General features: G+C 59.0%; 1 protein-coding gene across 1 annotated transcript; it reads right to left on the bottom strand.

The window, feature by feature from the left end:
- Positions 1-3,718: 3,718 nt before the first annotated feature.
- TAC3 (tachykinin precursor 3) lies at positions 3,719-16,235 on the bottom strand. The gene is made up of 7 exons (XM_074934996.1): positions 16,079-16,235; positions 12,967-13,120; positions 8,524-8,632; positions 8,310-8,339; positions 7,632-7,685; positions 7,191-7,265; positions 3,719-4,724 (listed from the first exon to the last, which is right to left on the bottom strand). The coding sequence occupies exons 2-6, from the start codon at positions 13,078-13,080 to the stop codon at positions 7,192-7,194; spliced, it is 381 nt and encodes a 126-aa protein (XP_074791097.1). The 5' UTR covers positions 13,081-13,120; positions 16,079-16,235; the 3' UTR covers positions 3,719-4,724; position 7,191.
- Positions 16,236-18,652: the final 2,417 nt, after the last annotated feature.

Below are 18,652 nucleotides of genomic sequence, written 5' to 3' on the forward strand. Positions count from 1 at the left end.
AAGTTGAGGGGGGCAGCTGATGGGGAGCAGGGCTCGAGTCAGGTGATAAGGGAGCTCTCAGATGATGGGGTAGGGTCCGGTGCGGGGTTAGGGGAAGCTGGGGGGGGCGATGCTCGGGAACTGCTCCCTACGCAGCCAGGCAGGACTCTGGGGGAGCCTCCTCTCCCCAGGGCAAGAAGCTCACACGGCTTCCACCTTTCTGGGTCTGAGCTCAGAGCATCCAGCATCCTCTGCCCCGCCCTGCGCTTCCCCACCACCAGTCCGCCCAGGCGGGGTCCTAGGGGGGCCAGAGGGTCCTGCCCCCAACTCCGCAGTTAGATGGGACTCTCAGCCAGGCAGTAAAACAGAAGGTTTATTAGACGACAGGAACATGGTCTAAAATGGAGCTTGTAGGTACAGAGAACAGGACCCCTCAGCCGGGTCCGTCTTGGGGGGCAGGGAGGCCAGAGCCCCATCTGGGCCTCCCTCCATTTCCCCAGCCGGCTCCAAACTGAAACTCTCCAGCCCCTTCTCCGGCCTTTGTCCCTTTCCCGGGCCAGGAGGCCACCTGATCTCTTTGTTCCCCAAACCCTTCAGTTGGCACCTTGCAGGGGAGGGGCCCAGGCCATCGGTCCCCAGGAGACAGGGTGTCGGCCATTCTCTGTGCAGACACCATCACACTGGCCCCCTAGGGCGCCGCCACAATCACACCCCTTAGCCCCCCACCTAGACACTTAAGAACTGCATAGGGGAAACTGAGGCACCCACACAGTATTCAGAGAAAACATTAAGAACATTCCCACTTCGTCACGGGGGCAGTGAGGAAGGACTGGGGGTCAGGTATTGGAGAGGGCGGGGTCACCCGAGAGGAGGATCTGCAGAGGGTGCAGTGACCCCCTGTGGTCCCCAACCACAAAGCAAGTTGGGGGACACTGGGGGCAGGATGGAGACTGGGGGACATGGGGCAGGAGGACAACTGGGCCCTGGAGCAACGTGCAAGCAAGGACAGAGCAGGTTGCCCTTGTGGGGAGGAGCAAACCCTGGCCCGGCTCTTCTGGGGCTGGCAGGTGAGTGAGGGCCCCAAACCACTCCATTGGGATTGATGGAACAAGTGCTGGGGCAGGAATGCCTGAAGGCTGGCGTGGGGGGCAGAGCTCCTGGTGCGGATCCCAGCCATGACCGCCAGAACCGAGGGGATCGGGGAGGAGAAACAGAGCCCCTGGCCTCTATCTAGGGTTGCCAACCCTCCAGGTTTGGCCTGGAGTCTCCCGGAATCGGCATCGATCTCCCAGTGACTATTGAAAGCAATCCGGGAGATTGAGCACACTGCCATATCATTCATGCACTTTGACCGCCTCTGCAGTCCTCCAGCCAGCGTTTGGTCCCATTTTGCTGACTGGGTCCATCTGAAAACACCTGCACTGAGCCACCCAAGCGAGTAAGCCAGAAAAGACCCTGGACTTGCCCTGAGCTGGACACCAGTGGAAGAAGCTCGTTGCCTCCCTGGCCTGCTTCTTGGTGCTCTGCCCAGGGCACTAGTTGCATCCAGGAATCAGTGTTGTGTCCCATCCCTACGTTCCCCTGCCGTCAGCGCCCACATCCTTGCGTTTGGCAAATCCCATCTTTCAGACGGGTCGCTGGCCGGTTCCCACAGCATTCTGGTGTCAGAGCTGCGCGAGGAACCAAATTCGCAAGAGGGCAGCGTGGCTGCATCAAACCAGCCCACGGCGCCCGCTAACAGCAACCGGAGGGTTTATCCGAGTCTGTCTGTCAGCGCTAACTGCTCCTGCCTCCCACTCCAGAGAGAAGCCTGGATTTTAAAATGCCATACACCGTCTCTTATTTCTACACTGGCCATGGGAGGCTGGGCCTGAGGCCAGTTTCCTGCTAAACGACTCTTACTGTGGCTCTGAGTTTTGTATTGTTTCGGCTTTTGATAGTTAACTGCTTCTGCACTGCACACCTGTGAGCTCCACAATGCAGCCACAGGGAGCATCCCGTGGTGACAGGTGTCTCAGGTATTCCCCCGGTAGGACAGAGGCCGAAAATCCACCCTTGTGGTGTTCTAGAATTTATTCTGGCTCCTTGACAGTCGTGCTCAAAGTAAAAGATGATGGAGCAAGTTCTGTACTCTGTTCCCTGCCCTTTGGGAGCAAAAGGAGCAGAAAGCACCCCTTTGGCATCAGGGAGTCCCCACAGCGGACATGCAGCTGGCTGGCACAAAATAGAGCAGCTCCTACGTGTTCTGACCCAGAGCCAGGGCAGAGACTCTCGGAGCCACAAGCGGCTCCCTTAGCCCAGCTCTTACAGGGAGGAAGAGAACATGGCTTGATTGTTCTTACTGCTGGTGCTACTAACCCCCCTTCTCCCCCCAAATCCAGCTGGGATCTGCAACAGAGAAAGATTCTGCCGTAGGAATTGAGCTGACGATTCTTCTGCTGATGCCCAAGTGGGAATCCATTCCCTCTCCCCGCATTGCATCAGTGACACAAATCCATGACTCAGAGACCCACCAGGAGCCCCTCTAAAGAGCTGCTGCTTTCCCAGGCATTGTTCGGACCCTAATTACAGCTATTCTGTAATGAAGTGGTTAAATGATGCCCTGTGGCCACTTCTATTTGCTACTCTGCTCATAAAATTCACCCTGGCTCTGAACTTTCCAGGATCTCCTCTTAGCTGATTGGAGGGAAACAACAGTTTGAAAGGGTGGGGGAGTGAAATGGAAAGGTCTGGGCCAGAGTCCTGGTCAGTCAGCAAGTTAGCAAAGTGGGGAGGGAAAAAAGGCAGCTTGTGAACTTCCAGGAGATGCATCTTAAAGGCTTTCCTGAAACAGACAGTGCTTACACAGCCAGGAAGTGTTACAGGTGAATACTAGTTGACTAAGGGGGCGGTATAAACATTAGACAGGGTTGAGATCAAGACCCCGGCCTAGTGCGCTGGACTGGGAGCTACAATTCATAACTTTGCTAGGCACCAAAAAGCCTGGACTCAGTAGAGACGGATTGATGGTTCTTTACAACAGTCTGTAACCCGCCGCCCCTTTGAATGACTTCTCACAATATGTGCTAGCTGCTTATGCTCAACAATCTGTCCCACCTTGCACTTGGCCATGACCCTCCGAGGACCTCTCCCCGGCCTGAAGAAGAACTCTGTGCAGCTCGAGGTTGGTCCCATACAAGATAATTGCTTCCCCCACCTTGTCGCTGTACAATGCAAGGCAAACGAGCACACTCCAGCTGGAAGGGCAGGAGAATTGCAGGCGCACAGTTCCGAGAAAAGTCACCGAATCCTCACTCAGCGTCTCAGCCAGCACGTTAGGAGCTACGCTCAGCTCGTCGAGACCTTGTAGGTCTTACAAGGATGCTCCCGCTCAGAGGCCAGAGTTAATGGGCAATCCTTCCTGAAAGAAAATACCTTCTATCTGGCCAGAGGAAGGGTGGGCCTAGAACTGGGTGGAGATGGACAATCCCCTTTCACCCCAGCTTTCTCGAGGTTTCAGAAGCTGGTTTGTTCCACATTGGCTTCAAACCCAAAACGCTTTCAGAAAATGGAATGGGCCCCAAAGGCCCCCTTTTAGGGATAGACAAGGTCACATGTTCAAGCTGGCCCCTCGCTGCAAGTAACCAGCGAGTCCGCCCTGCCCCTCACCACCTTAGAGATGTCTCTGCCAAACGGTTTCAACAGCAGATTTTGACAAGGAAAAAATGTTTAATTGCAAAAGTTCCACCCGGCTCTCTACAGCAACCAGGCAGGATTTTTGGGTTATTACCTCTGGGATACCAAATGGATGGGCAACATTGCAAGAAGCTAGGGAAGATGCCTCGTTACTAACGGCATGCGAGAAGGGAGAAAGGCCAGGCTTGAGGTTCAAGCACAGGATTGGGGGTGAGGACATCCGGATTCTCTTCCCAGCTCTGCTACCCACTGGACCTTGGGCAAATCACCTGCCCTCTCTGCGCCGAGGAGCATAGGAATTGCTGGGCTGGATCAGCATCTCGCCCAGTATCCTGTCTCTGGCAGTGACCAGCGCCAGAGGCTAGAGAGGAAGGCGTAGGACCCCTGAACTGCACTGATGCCTTGCATAGTACAAACCTGGTCTTTTATAGTTAGAAATTGGCGTCAGCCCTGAAGCACAAGCCTTAATACCCCTTCTCCCACATGGAGAACATTTCCCTCTGCAAAGGAGTGTTCGGCGGCATGGGGCAGGGATTGGCTCTTCATTCTGTGTCCGTCCCGCGCCCAGCACGGTGGGGCCCTGGCGAATTACCAGGCACGAGTGGATTGTACCTAATATATAATGCACAGCGCCCAGCATGGTGGGGCCCTGGACACATGACTGGAGACCAGCAAACAACACAATCCTAGGAAGCATCAGGCAAAGAAGCTGAGAGACAGGGCAGCTCATAGGTAAAAATCGTGGTGTTATTGACTAGTCAAGGGTGGTTTTAACCTATGCCACAAAGGGGGTTCTGCTGGCTGCCCAGGGTGTCTGCGGCCGGTGCACACGGCGGGGAAAGCACCATGGGGCGGGGGCATTACTCTATTTCCAAACAGTGAGCACTAGCGTTGGGACGAGGCGCAGGCTGGAATGGGGCAGTGGGGACGAGATGGGGCAGGGGGGAAGAGTTCTCCACGACACGGCGAAGGGTTCCCGTTCGGTTGAGAGCGCGGCGGGCTTTGGCGAGCGGCTTCGTCTCCATTTCTCGAGGTGCTGCGGGTGCTTTGCTTGTCCCCAGCATGGGCACCTGCAGGAAAGAAGGAGGAAACCCGCGGCACGTTGGCTCCTTCCACCCTGGGGTGGCTCAGTCTTGGGAGAGCTGGAAAAGCCTGGTTAAGTCAATTAGATGCTTTAGCCTCGTTCCCTGCCCCTGGAAGCCAGCTCTCCCACTCCATTCCCTGAGCTTGGTATATACGAACCACCTTTCAATAACGTGCAATCACACACAAATTGCACACGTGCAAATAACTCCCTGCCCCCAAGACACAGCCCAGGGCGGGAGTGGAAGGCCCGGCGACAGGAGACAGTGGGTGTAGCCGTGGTACCAGACTCATCTGCATGCATGGAAAGCGCCTTTCACAAATTTGCTCTTTTCCTCCATTTCCTGAAATTGCACCGCAATTATCGTTAAGGCTTAGGCTCGGCACGAAGAGAAACCCGCCAGCTCTTGGTCTCATTACCCAGCCGTCGCCGGGATGCAAATCACCAGCTAATGAATTTGTAATTGCAGAATAAGTGCCGTGTAATCACCCAGTTAGGGAGATTACAGCTATTTATGTCCCCTTACTCAGGCTGCTGTGTGCTAACACGCACAGGGTCAGGGCTCTGCTCAGCGCACGAGTGGGCGAGAGCGAGCGCAGGACCATCAATGGGATTTTCGATCTGTAATTAACCCCCCCATATGGGTATTTAAAGGCTAATGCGTGAGGCGAAGCGAGACCCTTTGGGACGGTTTGCTCAGGCGGCTGTGGTTTGGCAAACCTCGTATTTCTCGGCGGTAACCGCTCCCGCGGTAGTGAAACCAGCCTGGAGTAGGCAGCTCCCGGCCTGGTGTGCAGGGACGGGACGTCTTGAGTGGAGCCGGACCCCGTTTCCCAACGGCTGGCTAATACAGCACCTTAGTAGAAGGCACTAGCAGGACCTGATGTCCCAAAGGGCTGAGTTGAGACCATGGGGGGGGGGGGTGGTCAGCCCCTCTGTAGTATGAAGGCAAATACGAAGCTTCAAGTTGGCCACCCAAAAACGGAAGTGCCGAAAATCAGGGGCCACTTTAACGTTCCCTCCCAGGACAAGACTAACAGGAGGGTGGGTTGGTACGTGCAGGACAGGTAGGACTTCCATCGGCCACTGGGGAACAACAGTAAAAGGACCAGAGACAAAAGCCCACGTGGGGAAAGTGCAGGAGCCCAGAGCAGGCCCTGTGGACTCACACCACACGGGACCGCTGTAACCCCAAGCGACGGCTCCTTCTCCAGCCCAAGTTCGCAGCCGTCCCCATAACGTGAGCCCAGGACTCAACAGAAAAATGTTCTCAATTCCAGGGCCAGAAGGGACGGTTGTGATCACCTAGTCTGACTCCAGGGGGGCCGGGGGCCATGGCCCCATCACTTTTTACCAGCCATAAGGGCGAGCGATGGGGGGAGGGAGGAGAAAGAAGTGAGCAGGGGAGGAAGAAGTGGCACAGAAGCGGGGCTCGGGGAGCTGGGGCAGTGTTGGGGCGGGGCCTCGGGGAAAGGGGGTGGGGCATCAGGTGGAAAGGGGGTGGGGCCACACTTTGGGCGCCAGTGGGGGGCCCCCCCGCTTTTAAGGAGCTGCAGCTGCTCCTGTCTAGCGCAGGCCAGAGAACTGCCCTGCCTTAATTCCAGTGGTTAGCGACCCGCCTCGTTAAAATTGTGCACCTTGTTTCCAGTCAGAACCTGTCTAGCTTCAACTTCCCGCCCTTGGATCTCACTTTGCCTTCGTCTGTTAGATCCAAGAGCCCTGGGTCGTCAGATTTTAGTTTCCCATAGAGGTATTCCTGGGCCATGATCAAGTCACCCCTTAACCTTCCCTTTGTGACGCCAAACCTGCCAGGACCCCCCGCCCCATCTCGCTACAGAGAAAGGCAGGTTGGTCACCACACACGCGCACCCCCACACACACCAGTGAGGTTTGGGGCACCAGGACACGCTGAATACTCCCCTTCCGGATCAAAGCAGTGGGACTCATTGGTCAGCTGGAGGGGTGACCTTTGCCGCTCGCCATCCGAACCTTCTGGGGTGAAACTGGCAAAGCTCACTGAAGCCAGGATGGCTAATCCGTGGTGCCAGGATCTCACCCTCATTGTCCCAGAAGCAGGTGGCATTGGCCACCTGCATCTCAGCCCAGCACAGCAGCTCTGTGTCCGGACTCGAAAGAGGTGAAGGATTCGCAGTCCCAGGGTGGCAAGGACCTGGCAATTCAGCTGGTCTGTAGCCCAGCCTCTCATCCGAGCGCCATTTGCGAGCGGCCCCCGCGGGTCGGATAACACTCTCCCAGCTTCCCCTGCCAGAGGCCCGAGCTGCGGGGAGACTCGGGGCTGCTTTTCTCAACCTTGCCGGGCCCCAGGAAAAAGGACGACAGAGCACCAAGCCTGGGCTAGTGACACACGCACAAGCTGCAGGCGTATGGGCGTGAGCCCGCGTGCGTCGCACGGGAAGAGGAGCAAACAGAACCGGGTCCCCACTGCCCTCACCTCATTCTGCATTTGGGGGATATTTGAGGTCGCCGAAGCCAGTGGAAGTCTCCTTGTTCCTGTCTGTGGGGTCGTCTAGGGTTAAACAGCGGGGCAGAGAAGCAGTCAGTTCCTTCCCAGGCCCATTCGCCCAGCCGGGACGGCCCCCACCCACTTCTCAGCCCCTGCAGGAATCCCCGCTCCTGGAACGGTCAACCTGTTCCGCCCCCCTGGTGTCACCGGAGTGGGGAGACAGCGGCCAGAGCTGGATGCGCTGGGACTGGGGCAGCCCGCCCCGCTCTGTAGACGTAGGATCTCCGTGAGCAACATCAAGGCCTCTCCCCTGAGCGGGCGCGTGGACACTTGGCGGCGGTGGGAAAGGGCGTCCTGGGGCTTCCGGGTGGCGCCTCGCCGCAGAACCACCCCCCACCCCCAAGCTGGCCTGACACGGGCCCCACCTACCGGGCTCTGGGGTCCTTTTGCCCATGAGGCCGACAAAGAAGTCGTGCATGTCCCCTGCAGAAAGACAAGGGGGTCAGCGGAGTGGGTGCCCCAGGCTGAGTCAGCCCGGCAGGCCGGGGCAGGGAAGAGACGCCACCCGAGGCTTTTCATCCTGGCCACCTTTGCCAAAGCGCCTTCTGGGTCCAGATCCCCCACCCCCCCACCCCCCGAGACACCTCAGGCCCAGCTCCCAGACTTGCCGCATGCCCGGCCACTCCCGTGACCGCAGCTGGCACAGCCGGAGCTCGAGGTTTGCTGAGGACCTCTGGCTGGGCACACAGCAACAGAGGTGCCAACTGGAACCGAACAGGGTGGCACACGGGAGCAAAACTCCTACGTGTGGGGGTGGGGCTCTGGGGCAGGGACTGCCCTGGCCGACCCAAGGCTCCAGGGCCCAACCCGGGGCCAAGTGCAGATGGGACCTAACCGTGGCCCTGGGAAGCCGGGGCTGCCTGAGGCTTTGGCTGGCTTTCAAGGGTGGGTCCCGTCTACACTCCAGCTCGTGACAGCGTCGCCTGCCTTCATTGCTGTGTCGATCAGGAGCGCAGAGTGGAGAGGGGGTGGGGAGAGGCCGGGGCATCCCCCAGATGGATAGGGCAGAGAACCCGGTGCCAGGGAAGGAGGGAAAACAGGACTTACGTTTCTGAGGGGGGATGGGCATCTTGGTACCTGGAAGAGAGAAGTGGGGGGGGGTCAATGGTGCTGGGGGGCAGCAATCAACCTCGCCCCCCTCCCGCTTTCATTGCTTTCTCCCCATCCCCCGCCCGATAGCAGCTCCCCGCTCCGGCCCCTTCCAGTCTCCTCCGTCCCCCGGTTAGTTTTCTCAGGGCAGGGCGTGGGGCCGGGTACTCACGGGCATCGTCCTTGCCCTCCAGCTGCAGCAGTGCCTCGTAGGAGACCCGGTGGCCATTGTAGAGTCTCCTGAGCAGGGCCGTGGGCAGCTTGTAGAGGTCTGAGCTCGGCTGCGGGGAAGACAGGGGGAGAGGCAGGCGTGAGCCCCAAACGCAGCGGGGCCGAGGGGCCAGGCGGGCGCGGAGAGCCAACTCTAGGGACGAGGGACGGCACCACGGGCCCCGATTCCCTCCCCTCCCCGGCTCCTGCCAGCCCTGGCGCCTGCGGCCCTGAGCCCCACCCGGAGTTCTGCCCGCCCCGCGCTGGCCCTGCCATGCTGCAGCCGAGCTCCCGGGGCCGGATACCTCCAAGATTTTGGCAGCATCAGGGCATCGCCGACTGTGGGGTGTCAGCGGCGGCTCCCAACCGCCCCCCCCCCCGGCTCCCCATTATGTGCCTGAGGGGGTGGGCGCCCCGGCCCAGCCGGCCCCGTGCTCCGGGAGCAGGATCTTCCCCATGGGGATTTCGTCACATTTGCATCAAACGCCACTCAGCCCCCAACCCCGGCCTGGCAGGAGACGCCTGATCGCAGTGGCAAGCCAGCGTGAAACCTGACAGCTGTTCCCAGCGCTGTGGGGTGGGGGTGGGGGGGACGGGCCGAGTGGGGGTCGGGCCCAGCCCCAGACTCTCCCCTCCAGCCCTGCCAGTGCCCCTTAATCCCAACCCACAGCCCCCGGCTAGCCCAGCCCCAGACTCTCCCCTCCAGCCCTGCCGGTGCCCCTCAATCCCAACCCACAGCCCCCGGCTAGCCCAGCCCCAGACTCTCCCTTCCAGCCCTGCCGGTGCCCCTCAATCCCAACCCGCAGCCCCCGGCAAGCCCAGCCCTGGAATTTTCTTGAGCCCTGGCCACTGTTCCTGTCCATCTGCAGCCGAGTCTCTAGGCTGAGCTCGCATTTAACTCATCTCACTGATGTCCTAACCAGCTGGACTCCCGAGGGTGGGGGTGTCTCCAGCATTAACCCCTGCACTCCTGGGGCTGGCCACAAAGCAGGCCCTGCCAGCCCTACAGAAACCTCCCTGACGCGGGATTTCCTCCTGGGGGGAAATCAACCAGCAGCTCCCCTGAGAAATCTGCTCTCAGAGCTGGGGTGGGGGTGGACGTGCAGGGGGGACCCCTGGGGCTTGGTGCGGGCTCAGCGGGGGCCCGGCTTATTCCCCCCAAGCTGGCAGGAGAGTCAAGTACCCGTGAGGAACAGGTGATTTGCCAGCAAAATCCTCACTCCCCTGCAAATCGGGGGGAGGGAAGGGGGCGTGCTTGTGGGAGCCTTTAACCCTTAGGAGGCCAAGTGCTTTTAGTGAGCGGGAGATGGGAGATGCTACCCTAGTTCTCCCCCTGCAGCTCTGCCAGGGGCCCCCAATCCCAACCCGCAGCCCCCCCCCACCTTGCTACAACAGTGGCTAGCCTCAGCGACGCCCCTGCTAGAGCTAACCCACCCCCAGCATGAGTCCCCCCCCCCCAGCTGGTTCATCATCTCAGCTGCTTTTCTGGCAGCAATCTAGCTCTCAGAGATATTCCTTATTGCTGAGCCCATCAGAAGAGCCAGCCCTCGTCTGTGTCTCGTTCCAGCCGCTGCTCGGGGAGAGGAGCAATTTACGGAGAGAAAGAAAGAAACAAACAAAAGCCCACCCCAGACAAAATGAGGAAAATGGTCCTGAAGCGACCGACCCAGAGAGAATCGCTTGCCGAAAGCAGCCGCCCGAGGCCGGGGATCTTAGCAAAGGGCTTCCCAAAGCTCCAGTTGTGGGGGGGCTGAGGGGGGGATGTTGGAAAGCAATGTGCATTCCGCAGAGCCCCCGCCTGGAGCAAATCCCCCGCCTTTGCACACCACGGATTTGCACGCACCGAGGGTGACCAGATCACAAGTGCGAAAAGTCAGGACACGTTTTTTTCCCACGAGGAGGGGGAGTTATAGTTGCGAATATAAGAGACAATGCCTAAGATTGGGCCAGTCGGTCGCCCTCCGTGCCATCGGCTCCCCATCGCCGTGGACAGAGACAAAGCTCATGATCCACCTCACCCTGCTCAATCCTTAGGTGCTCCTGGTGTGTGGGGATGCAGCCTAAGGGAGTTAGGTGCCTAAGTCCCCTTGGAAGCCAATGGAAGGCAGGTGTTTAAGTCAGCCAGAGGCTGCCAGGGCAGAGGGGCAGAAGCATCAATCACTCTGGCAGCTGGCATAAAGGGGGCACAGAGCCGGCCTAACCCCAATGGCCCACAGCCAAAGCCTTGGCGCAGGGGGTGTTCCAGGACAGGAGTGGCCCTTCTCCCAGCCTCCCTTCCAGCCAGGGAAGGCGCCAACCCAGCACATCCGTCCGTCTGTCCATACAGGTCCCTGTCTTGCTCGATTCCCGAGCCGGGGAGGGGCCCTCCCCAAAAGCCACTGAAAAGCCTCTGCCCTGCTTGGGGGACATACGAGGAGCCCACGCCCAGGGAGCCAGCTGGCACAGAGCTGCAGCAGGGCAGAGCTGGGCACCTCTGGGTATGTGAGAGCCCAGTGCGCAAGCAACGCCAGGCAAGGCAGTTTTGTCTCACTGGTCCCTCGGGCTCTCCCGATGGTCCGTAGCCACCTGCTGGCCCTCGTCTTAGAGTGGAACCATGCTGGGGCCAGGACTGTCTTCTTGTCCCATGTTTGTACAGCGCCTAGCACCGGGGGTCCCGCTCCATGACCAGGGCTCCCAGGTGCTACCAGAATGCAGACAGGTTAACAAATAATAATGCCTAGCTCTGTCCATGAGGAGATCTCCCACATGAGCAGAACTCCCTAGCTACTAGGCCAGGCCAGCTCCCACGTCCAGCTAAGAATCATCATTAACAAGGGCCTGGAGGCTGCAGGGCTGTCGTGAGCGGTGGTGAAAAGAGGAATTGGGATCTCTGCACGGAGCAGGCCGCCATGAACTGAGGGAAACTGAGGCAGACTCGCCCAGCACAGACTCAGTGAGTCTAGACCAGAGATGGAAATGGGCGGGGGGCACAAAGCAGGGCCTGAACGCAGGTGGTGGGGTTGGGAGAAGCCCCCTGTCTGCCGGACCACGGCCGCTCCCCCAAGGGACAGGTCAACGCACACATGCTTGTGTGTGTGTGTGTCCCCGTGTCCATCTGTCCATCCTGCTGCCCCTGCTGGAGGGTCTGAGCCCTGCTCTGTGTGTGCACACGCGCGGGCAAACTGCTTCACATCTCCTGCGTGCCCCCCGCCAGAGAGTCCCCCCGTAACCTAGGGGTGTGGCACCAGCGGAGCGCAGCTCTGGGCATGGGGGTGTATTCGAGTCCTGGTGAGTCTGAGGGGTTGGGGATGCGCCCCGAGGGGCTGGGCAGCTGGACAGCAGGTTCCAGGACTCAGAAGGGGGGGTGCCCAGGTCTGTGCCCTAAGCATGTGCCTAGGGACCCCGAGACTGGGGCAGGGGCTGGCCTCTGGATCCCCAGTGAGTGAACAAAGCCCAGGGGCTTGGCTGCCCCCCAAGCCGTCCTAGGGCGGGGGCGCTTGCTCGCGTTTGTTCCAGCCCAGGCAGGTGAGATCCCTTCCCTTAGCAGGGGCTACACAAGACTCTTCGGCCACCAAGGATGAGCGGTGCCGGCAGAGGAGAGTGGGATCGCGGCTGGGATGGGCAGCGCCGGCCACGGGGGCATGGCCAGGGAGCTCAGGACTTACCTCCCAGCCGCTCTCCCGAGAGCAGCGGCTTTGTCTCCAGCCAGGTCACCTGCAGAACAGCCGGGCGCTTGCTCCCTAATTGCCGTTCCCCGGGCAGGGATCAGCCCTCCCTCGCGGCCAGAGCCGAGTCAGGGTCGCCTGCTACCAGCACCTCGTTGGGTTAAATGGGGGGGGGGGGACCCATTAAGGGGGAGGGGCTCTTCCCAAAGAGCTGCCGGGCAGCTCATCAGAAACATGCCCTGGCCCGCAGAAGTCAGCGGGTCCTTACTGTGGTGGAGTTTAGTGTCACAAGGGACTGGCTGGGCCACCCTCCCGTATAGCACAGACCTGAGAATTTCACTCAATTTACCCCTGGGTTGAGCCCAATAACTTGGGTTTGGCGCACGTACCGGCTCCAACTGAGATCAGGTCACTTGGGAAAATTTTGGCCTGGATGTTTTTTCCCAGACATGAATGTAAATGGTTTGGATTTGTCCCATGATTAACTAATGCTCCCCATCCGGCTAGATCGCTAGTCACCACAGAGTTTCCCGGCGGGGAGACAGCTTGAATTTCTAATGTAAAAACGCCACGCAGAGTTGTCCGGGAAAGCCAAAAACCCAGGCACAAAACCAAATTGTACCCCCCTTTAGGTCACGGGCCCGCAGCGCCAGGGTGGGAGGTGAGTCAAGAACATGTCACGCGTTCCTTTGCCCCCGGGGCCAGCCACATGGACTCAGATCTCTTCGCACCCCAGCCAGCCCCGCTCCCTCCCTTTCTACCTTCGCCTGGATCCCGCTGGCCGTCTGCTGCTTCTCGGTCCCTTCGCAGTAGGCGTGACACAGCTTGGCCGCCGCCAAGGACAGCAGCACTGTCAGCACCAGGGGGCTTTTCATTTTCCTCTCCCGAGGGCTGGGACTGGGGGTGATGGCCAATCTAAGGAACGAGAGAGACAAGGTGGGTGCGGTCCAATAAAAGATACAGGCATTTCCAGACCAAAACAAGGCTGGATTCATTCTTAGCATTAGCAGCAAGGACGCAGGACTGCGTTCTAGTCCCCACTGGCCTGCCAGCTGGCCTCGGGACGAGTCACGGCCCCCGCTCTGTGCCTCAGTTTCCCCCTCTGTACAACTGGGGTCACACTACTCACCTGCCTTGGCACAGTGCTTGGAGATCCACGAGCGTGGAACGTAAGAGCGAAGAGCCTCTACTCACGCTTGGTGGTGTGAACGCTTACAAATGGGAGTGAGTGTTACATAATCAAGCCCTAGAAGGCAAATCAACTGGGGGAGGGGGGGCACGAAAGAGAAGTGGGGGGAGCAAACCCAGGGGCTAAAACGGAACATGTAGGTATTAGTAAGATTGGTGCAAGGCGTGCTTCTCACTAGTGCGGGGAGGCTCACACTAGACCCCGTGCCCTAATGCCTAAGGCAGCTTCCCACCCAGGTAGGGAAATCATCAAATAACCCCCTTCCCCAGCCCTCTCTCCAAGCCTGTTGCCAGTTCACCACTTGGCTCCTGGACTCTGACTTGGGTACGACTGCAGATCGCCCAGTGCAATCTGTCCGCCAGCCCCACCAGCCAGGGCAAGGGCTGGCGTTTCTCCTCCCTGGAATTTCGGACGGATCTGGGTTGGATTTTAAGCAGTTTTTGCCTGACGAGCCTGAAAAATAAAGTCCCAACTTTGGACAGGGGGGAAAAAGGAAGCAAATGACGTTAAAGCTAAGGAACAGAATGTGCTGGGAATTTGGAGGAAAAGCCGGAGACTACCAGAGAAACTCAGTGACCCAATCTTATTTCTTTCCCCTCTCTCTTTTCTCGGCCTGTGCAACCCATGGGAAATTATCTTCTCAACCTGGCGGAATCTCCTCCCTGGCACCGAGGCAGAGGCAAAATAGCGGAAGCTGGAGAAAATTACCGCCAGCCATTCAGAGTGGGAACATGCCTCTCCCGCTGATGGGATTTTACGAGCTCGGCTTTGGTTTTGCTGATGAGGTGCCGGTCACCACTTGTCTGTTGGCATCACCCAGCTGGGACTGATATCGATTCTCTGGGCTAATCAGCTCACTGGAGCCAAATTTAACGCCCCCCCACCCGCCAGCTAATCAAGTCTGTTTACTGAAGTGCACATTGCATGTCACCCAGCAAAGCCACCATGGGAAGGGGGGCAAAACCTTCACCCTTGGAAATCTCTCGGCCCTTAATGAGACACACTCACACAAGAAACTCAGAGCCAGAGAGTCAGGAAGGCACCAGCCTCCCATTTGCCCCATGCCAGCCTCTCCAGGGCACTGCTGCTTTTTGCGAAGTTTGCTGGAGGTTGGCAGAGAAGGAGGCAGCCAGGAAGGAGTGTGAGGGAAAGGGGCCGTTTGCCTTTATTGCGGGGAGGGGAGACACATCATTAAACAGCGCTTAGATGTCACACACATATGCCCAGGCAGGATAATGCCCACCCATCCAATCGCCCGCATCGCACTTCACACGCCAGCTCACGTTCACATGCACTCACAAACCAGGATCCACTGACGCACACGCGTGCAAACACACTCGCTCACATTCACACGCACTCACAAACCCGGATCCACTGATGCACACACATGCAAACACACTCACTCACGTTCACACACACTCACAAACCCGGATCCACTGACGCACCCACATGCAAACACACTCGCTCACATTCACACGCACTCACAAACCACGATCCATTGACGCACACGTGTGCAAACACACTCGCTCATGTTCACATTCACAAACCCGGATCCACTGATGCACACGTGTGCAAACATACTTGCTCATGTTCACACGCACTCACAAACCCGGATCTACTGACGCACACACGTACTAACACACTCACTCTCATGCACATGCACTCACAAACCCGGATCCACTGATGCACACACATGCAAACACACTCACTCACGTTCACAAACCCGGATCCACTGACGCACCCACATGCAAACACACTCGCTCACATTCACACGCACTCACAAACCACGATCCATTGACGCACACGTGTGCAAACACACTCGCTCATGTTCACATTCACAAACCCGGATCCACTGATGCACACGTGTGCAAACATACTTGCTCATGTTCACACGCACTCACAAACCCGGATCTACTGACGCACACACGTACTAACACACTCACTCTCATGCACATGCACTCACAAACCCGGATCCACTGACGCACCCACATGCAAACACACTCGCTCACATTCACACGCACTCACAAACCACGATCCACTGATGCACACCCATGCAAACACACTCGATCACGTTCACATTCACAAACCCAGATCCACCGACGCACACACGTTAACACACTCACTCTCATTCACATGCACTCACAAACCCGGATCCACTGATGCACCCGCATGCAAACGCACTCGCTCACATTCACACGCACTCACAAACTCGGATGCATTGACGCACACACGTGCAAACCCACTTGCTCTCATTCACATGCACTCACAAACCCCCTCGAACTCACGGCTCCACTGACGCACCCGCGTGCAAACACACTCACTCACACGCATGCACAAACACACACTCACACATGACAACCGCAAAGCCCCTGCTCTTTTCATAGCAACTGAACGGTGGTTCTGAGATCCCCCGAAGGAACCAAGAACCCCTCCAAGCTGAGCGGATCTTTTAACCTTTGCCCCTATTTTGAACCCTTTTCTAATCTCCCCCCTTGTCGCTTTTGCTCCCCAGATCAGATCATTCTCAGCAGCTTCGCCAACTTTCTCTGTCTCATTTTTTTCCAAGCTAGGATTTGGCTTAAAAGAAAAAAACAAAACAAAAAGCCAGCGAATCCCACCCAAAAGCCACTGGAATGCCCTGCCACCCCACTCCCATCGCCCGCAGCCCAGGGATGGCCACCTACCTGCCCAGACTCCTAGCCGGTGCCGGGGCCGGGGCTGGTCCCTCCCTGCAGCGCTGAGCGGCAGCTGCGTTCCCGGGCTGCTCTCAGACACTGAGCAGAGGGGCTGCCGTGCTCCCAGCCAGAATTAGCAGCCTCCAGTCACCGTCATGAACAGCCCTATGCTGCCGGCTCAGCTGGGTTTAATAGGGGGCTGGGGCTAGGCTGGGGAGGGACATGGAGAGCCACCAATGGGGGGACCCAGCGGGGGAGGGGTCTCGAGTCCGCCCCCCCCCAGTATGCCCCCACACACGTTACACACCATGTCATCCGTGCGCACTTTACACACACGCCAGTCACACCCCAACACAACCGCCACACGGTACACGCACCAGCGGCCCCCCCCACATTACACCCCCCAGCATCTCCCTTGCACACATTTCCACACTGCGCACAGATCACACATGTAGACATTACATGCAGCCTCATCACACACACACACACACCCTTTGAAGTGGTTTCCATTATATCCAGGGTTTACAGTTTGGTTCAATGGCTCTCAGCCCCCCCCCACTATACAAATGGTTCCAGCCCCCCGGCCGGTCACTGGTGTAGACGTGAGGGGAGCAGGCAGGCCGCCCCGCGGCCACGGGATACTATGGGGTTTGATGCAGCGGCTGGGCCCTTCCTGGATGGGGCCGACCCCCGGGGAGGAGAGAGAAAGGGCGGCTGTCAACGCTCCTTTTGTCCCCTACTGCCGGGACTGGGGAGACTCGATCTATTCAACAGACACTGAGGTGGGGGGGAGTCCCCATATCTGACCCCCACCGGGAATGGGTAGTGTGAGCCCAGGGCTGTGGGCCATCCATCCCCCCTGCAGACCCCTGTGGGCTCTGGGCGCCGCTCGATGGGAAGCTGCCGGCGTCTCTGCTCCCACCCCGCCTCTGTGCTGATCCCCCCGCCCCGCTCCCACCCCACAAGCCTTGCCAGGAGCAGAGGCAAAGAGGGGTGGGGGACAGGGCCGTGGGCAGCCCGTCCCGCTGTGCCCTGCGGCCCCCAGGCCGCAACTTAGAGCAGCCCCTGGGGCTACGTCGCCCCCGTTTTCAAGGTGCCTTGAAGCCAACTGCCCCCACCCTGTGGGCTGCTCACCCGAGTCTCTGCACCCTGAGCCTCTGCCCGGCGGGTCCACGGCCCCGCAGCCCCGGGAGCTCGCTCTGTCTCGGGGGCCGCAGGCTGGATCCTCAGCTGTGTTCCGGTTGCAGCTTCTTGGCGCCCAGCTGGGTTCCTCAGCTCCCAGGTGGGGTCGGGGGCCCCCGGCAGCTTGTGAGCGGAGTCGGTTGGGGCTGGAGGCCAGAGAGAGAATGACCAGAGCATCCCCCTGGGCGTCGAGGCACTTCTCAGGGAGCACCAAGGGGGAAGGTCTGTTTTGGGACAAGCCAAGTCAGGGCTGCTCCTATCTCAACCCCTTGAGTCCCTTCCAGCCCCAAGCGGGCACTGGATAAGCACACGGGAAAGCAGCAACTTTGGGTGGGAGAGAGTCCCCTGCGGCATCCGCCTGCCCCTGCTGCGTTGGCCACCTGCCAAGAACAAAGTTTTGGCAAGCGTGGGTCTATCCCGCCAGGCCGCCGCCCTGAGCCCCGAGCTCGTTGTTCTCAATGCAGGCCGTGGATGGAACGTTCCCGCTGTGAGCCAGCGCCGGGAGAGAACTGCACCGCAACTAACCGGGCAGCACGTCTCCAGGGCCTAGCTGCCGACGCCTTCTGGGGGCGGCTACGACCGCCCGCTGGTGACGTCGACACACCTGTCGCATCAGCAGAGGTCCCAAGAGCCCGGTGGGGGAAGCCGCTCACGCCAACCCCAGCACAGGCAGACCGCGAGAATGGGGTTTCCCCTCCCATTTTCCACACTCCCCGCAAGGGCTCTCTTCTCCCTTTCCCCTCTCCATGTCCTTTGCTGTCACACCCCGCCCTGCCTGCAAATCCACACCACTGATTTCCAGAGGTGGACGCGGCCCCATCTCCCAGAGCTGAACGGGACAAAGCTAACCCAGACAGTGAATATTATGGGCTGCTCTCTGCCCCCCCCCAGATCCCAGGAGCCGGATGCAGCGCCCCCACTTCCATCCGAACAGAACGGAACGAAATCTGAGCCTCCACCGAATTGAGGGTTTTGTCTTTTATTCCTGTTTTCCTAGAGGAGACAATTAAAACTCCCAGCCCATGTAACCCAGCAACCGTAATTGCTTTGCCGATGAAGCGCACGGTAAGTTTCTCTTTAGCAACGGGAAGTTCCAAACACCGATGCGACTTTCTCAGCTGAGGAGCCAAAGTTGACTCCCCGGGCTCCGGGGACGGTGGGAGCACACGGCGGAAAAACGAAAGCAGAGGGGGGCTCAGAAGCGCCCGGGGTCCTTCTTACGCTCAGAGACGCGCCGCAAAAACGTGGGGCGTTCTTATTTGCTGACTCCGGGGGGGTTGAGACTTTCTTTAAAGCACAGGAAAGGTCCCAGAGGCCACAGCCCTGATGCTCAAGACACCTCGGTAGCGGCCCCGGGGCCAGGCCTTAGACCAGGCTTTTGGGCTTGGCAGCACCGTAGTC

Source organism: Natator depressus, chromosome 20 (assembly GCF_965152275.1).
Source record: "Natator depressus isolate rNatDep1 chromosome 20, rNatDep2.hap1, whole genome shotgun sequence".
Classification (NCBI taxonomy): domain Eukaryota; kingdom Metazoa; phylum Chordata; order Testudines; family Cheloniidae; genus Natator; species Natator depressus.

Bases quoted from the DNA above. Each gene is read 5' to 3' on its own strand.
- TAC3 (XM_074934996.1), bottom strand. From the start codon at position 13,080: ATGAAAAGCCCCCTGGTGCTGACAGTGCTGCTGTCCTTGGCGGCGGCC. The intron at 8,633-12,966 runs GTAGAAAGGGAG...TCTTCCCCGCAG, and splicing joins CCAGCGGGATCCAGGCGAAG to CCGAGCTCAGACCTCTACAA. The intron at 7,686-8,309 runs GTAAGTCCTGTT...GTCTTTCTGCAG, and splicing joins GCCCATCCCCCCTCAGAAAC to GGGACATGCACGACTTCTTT.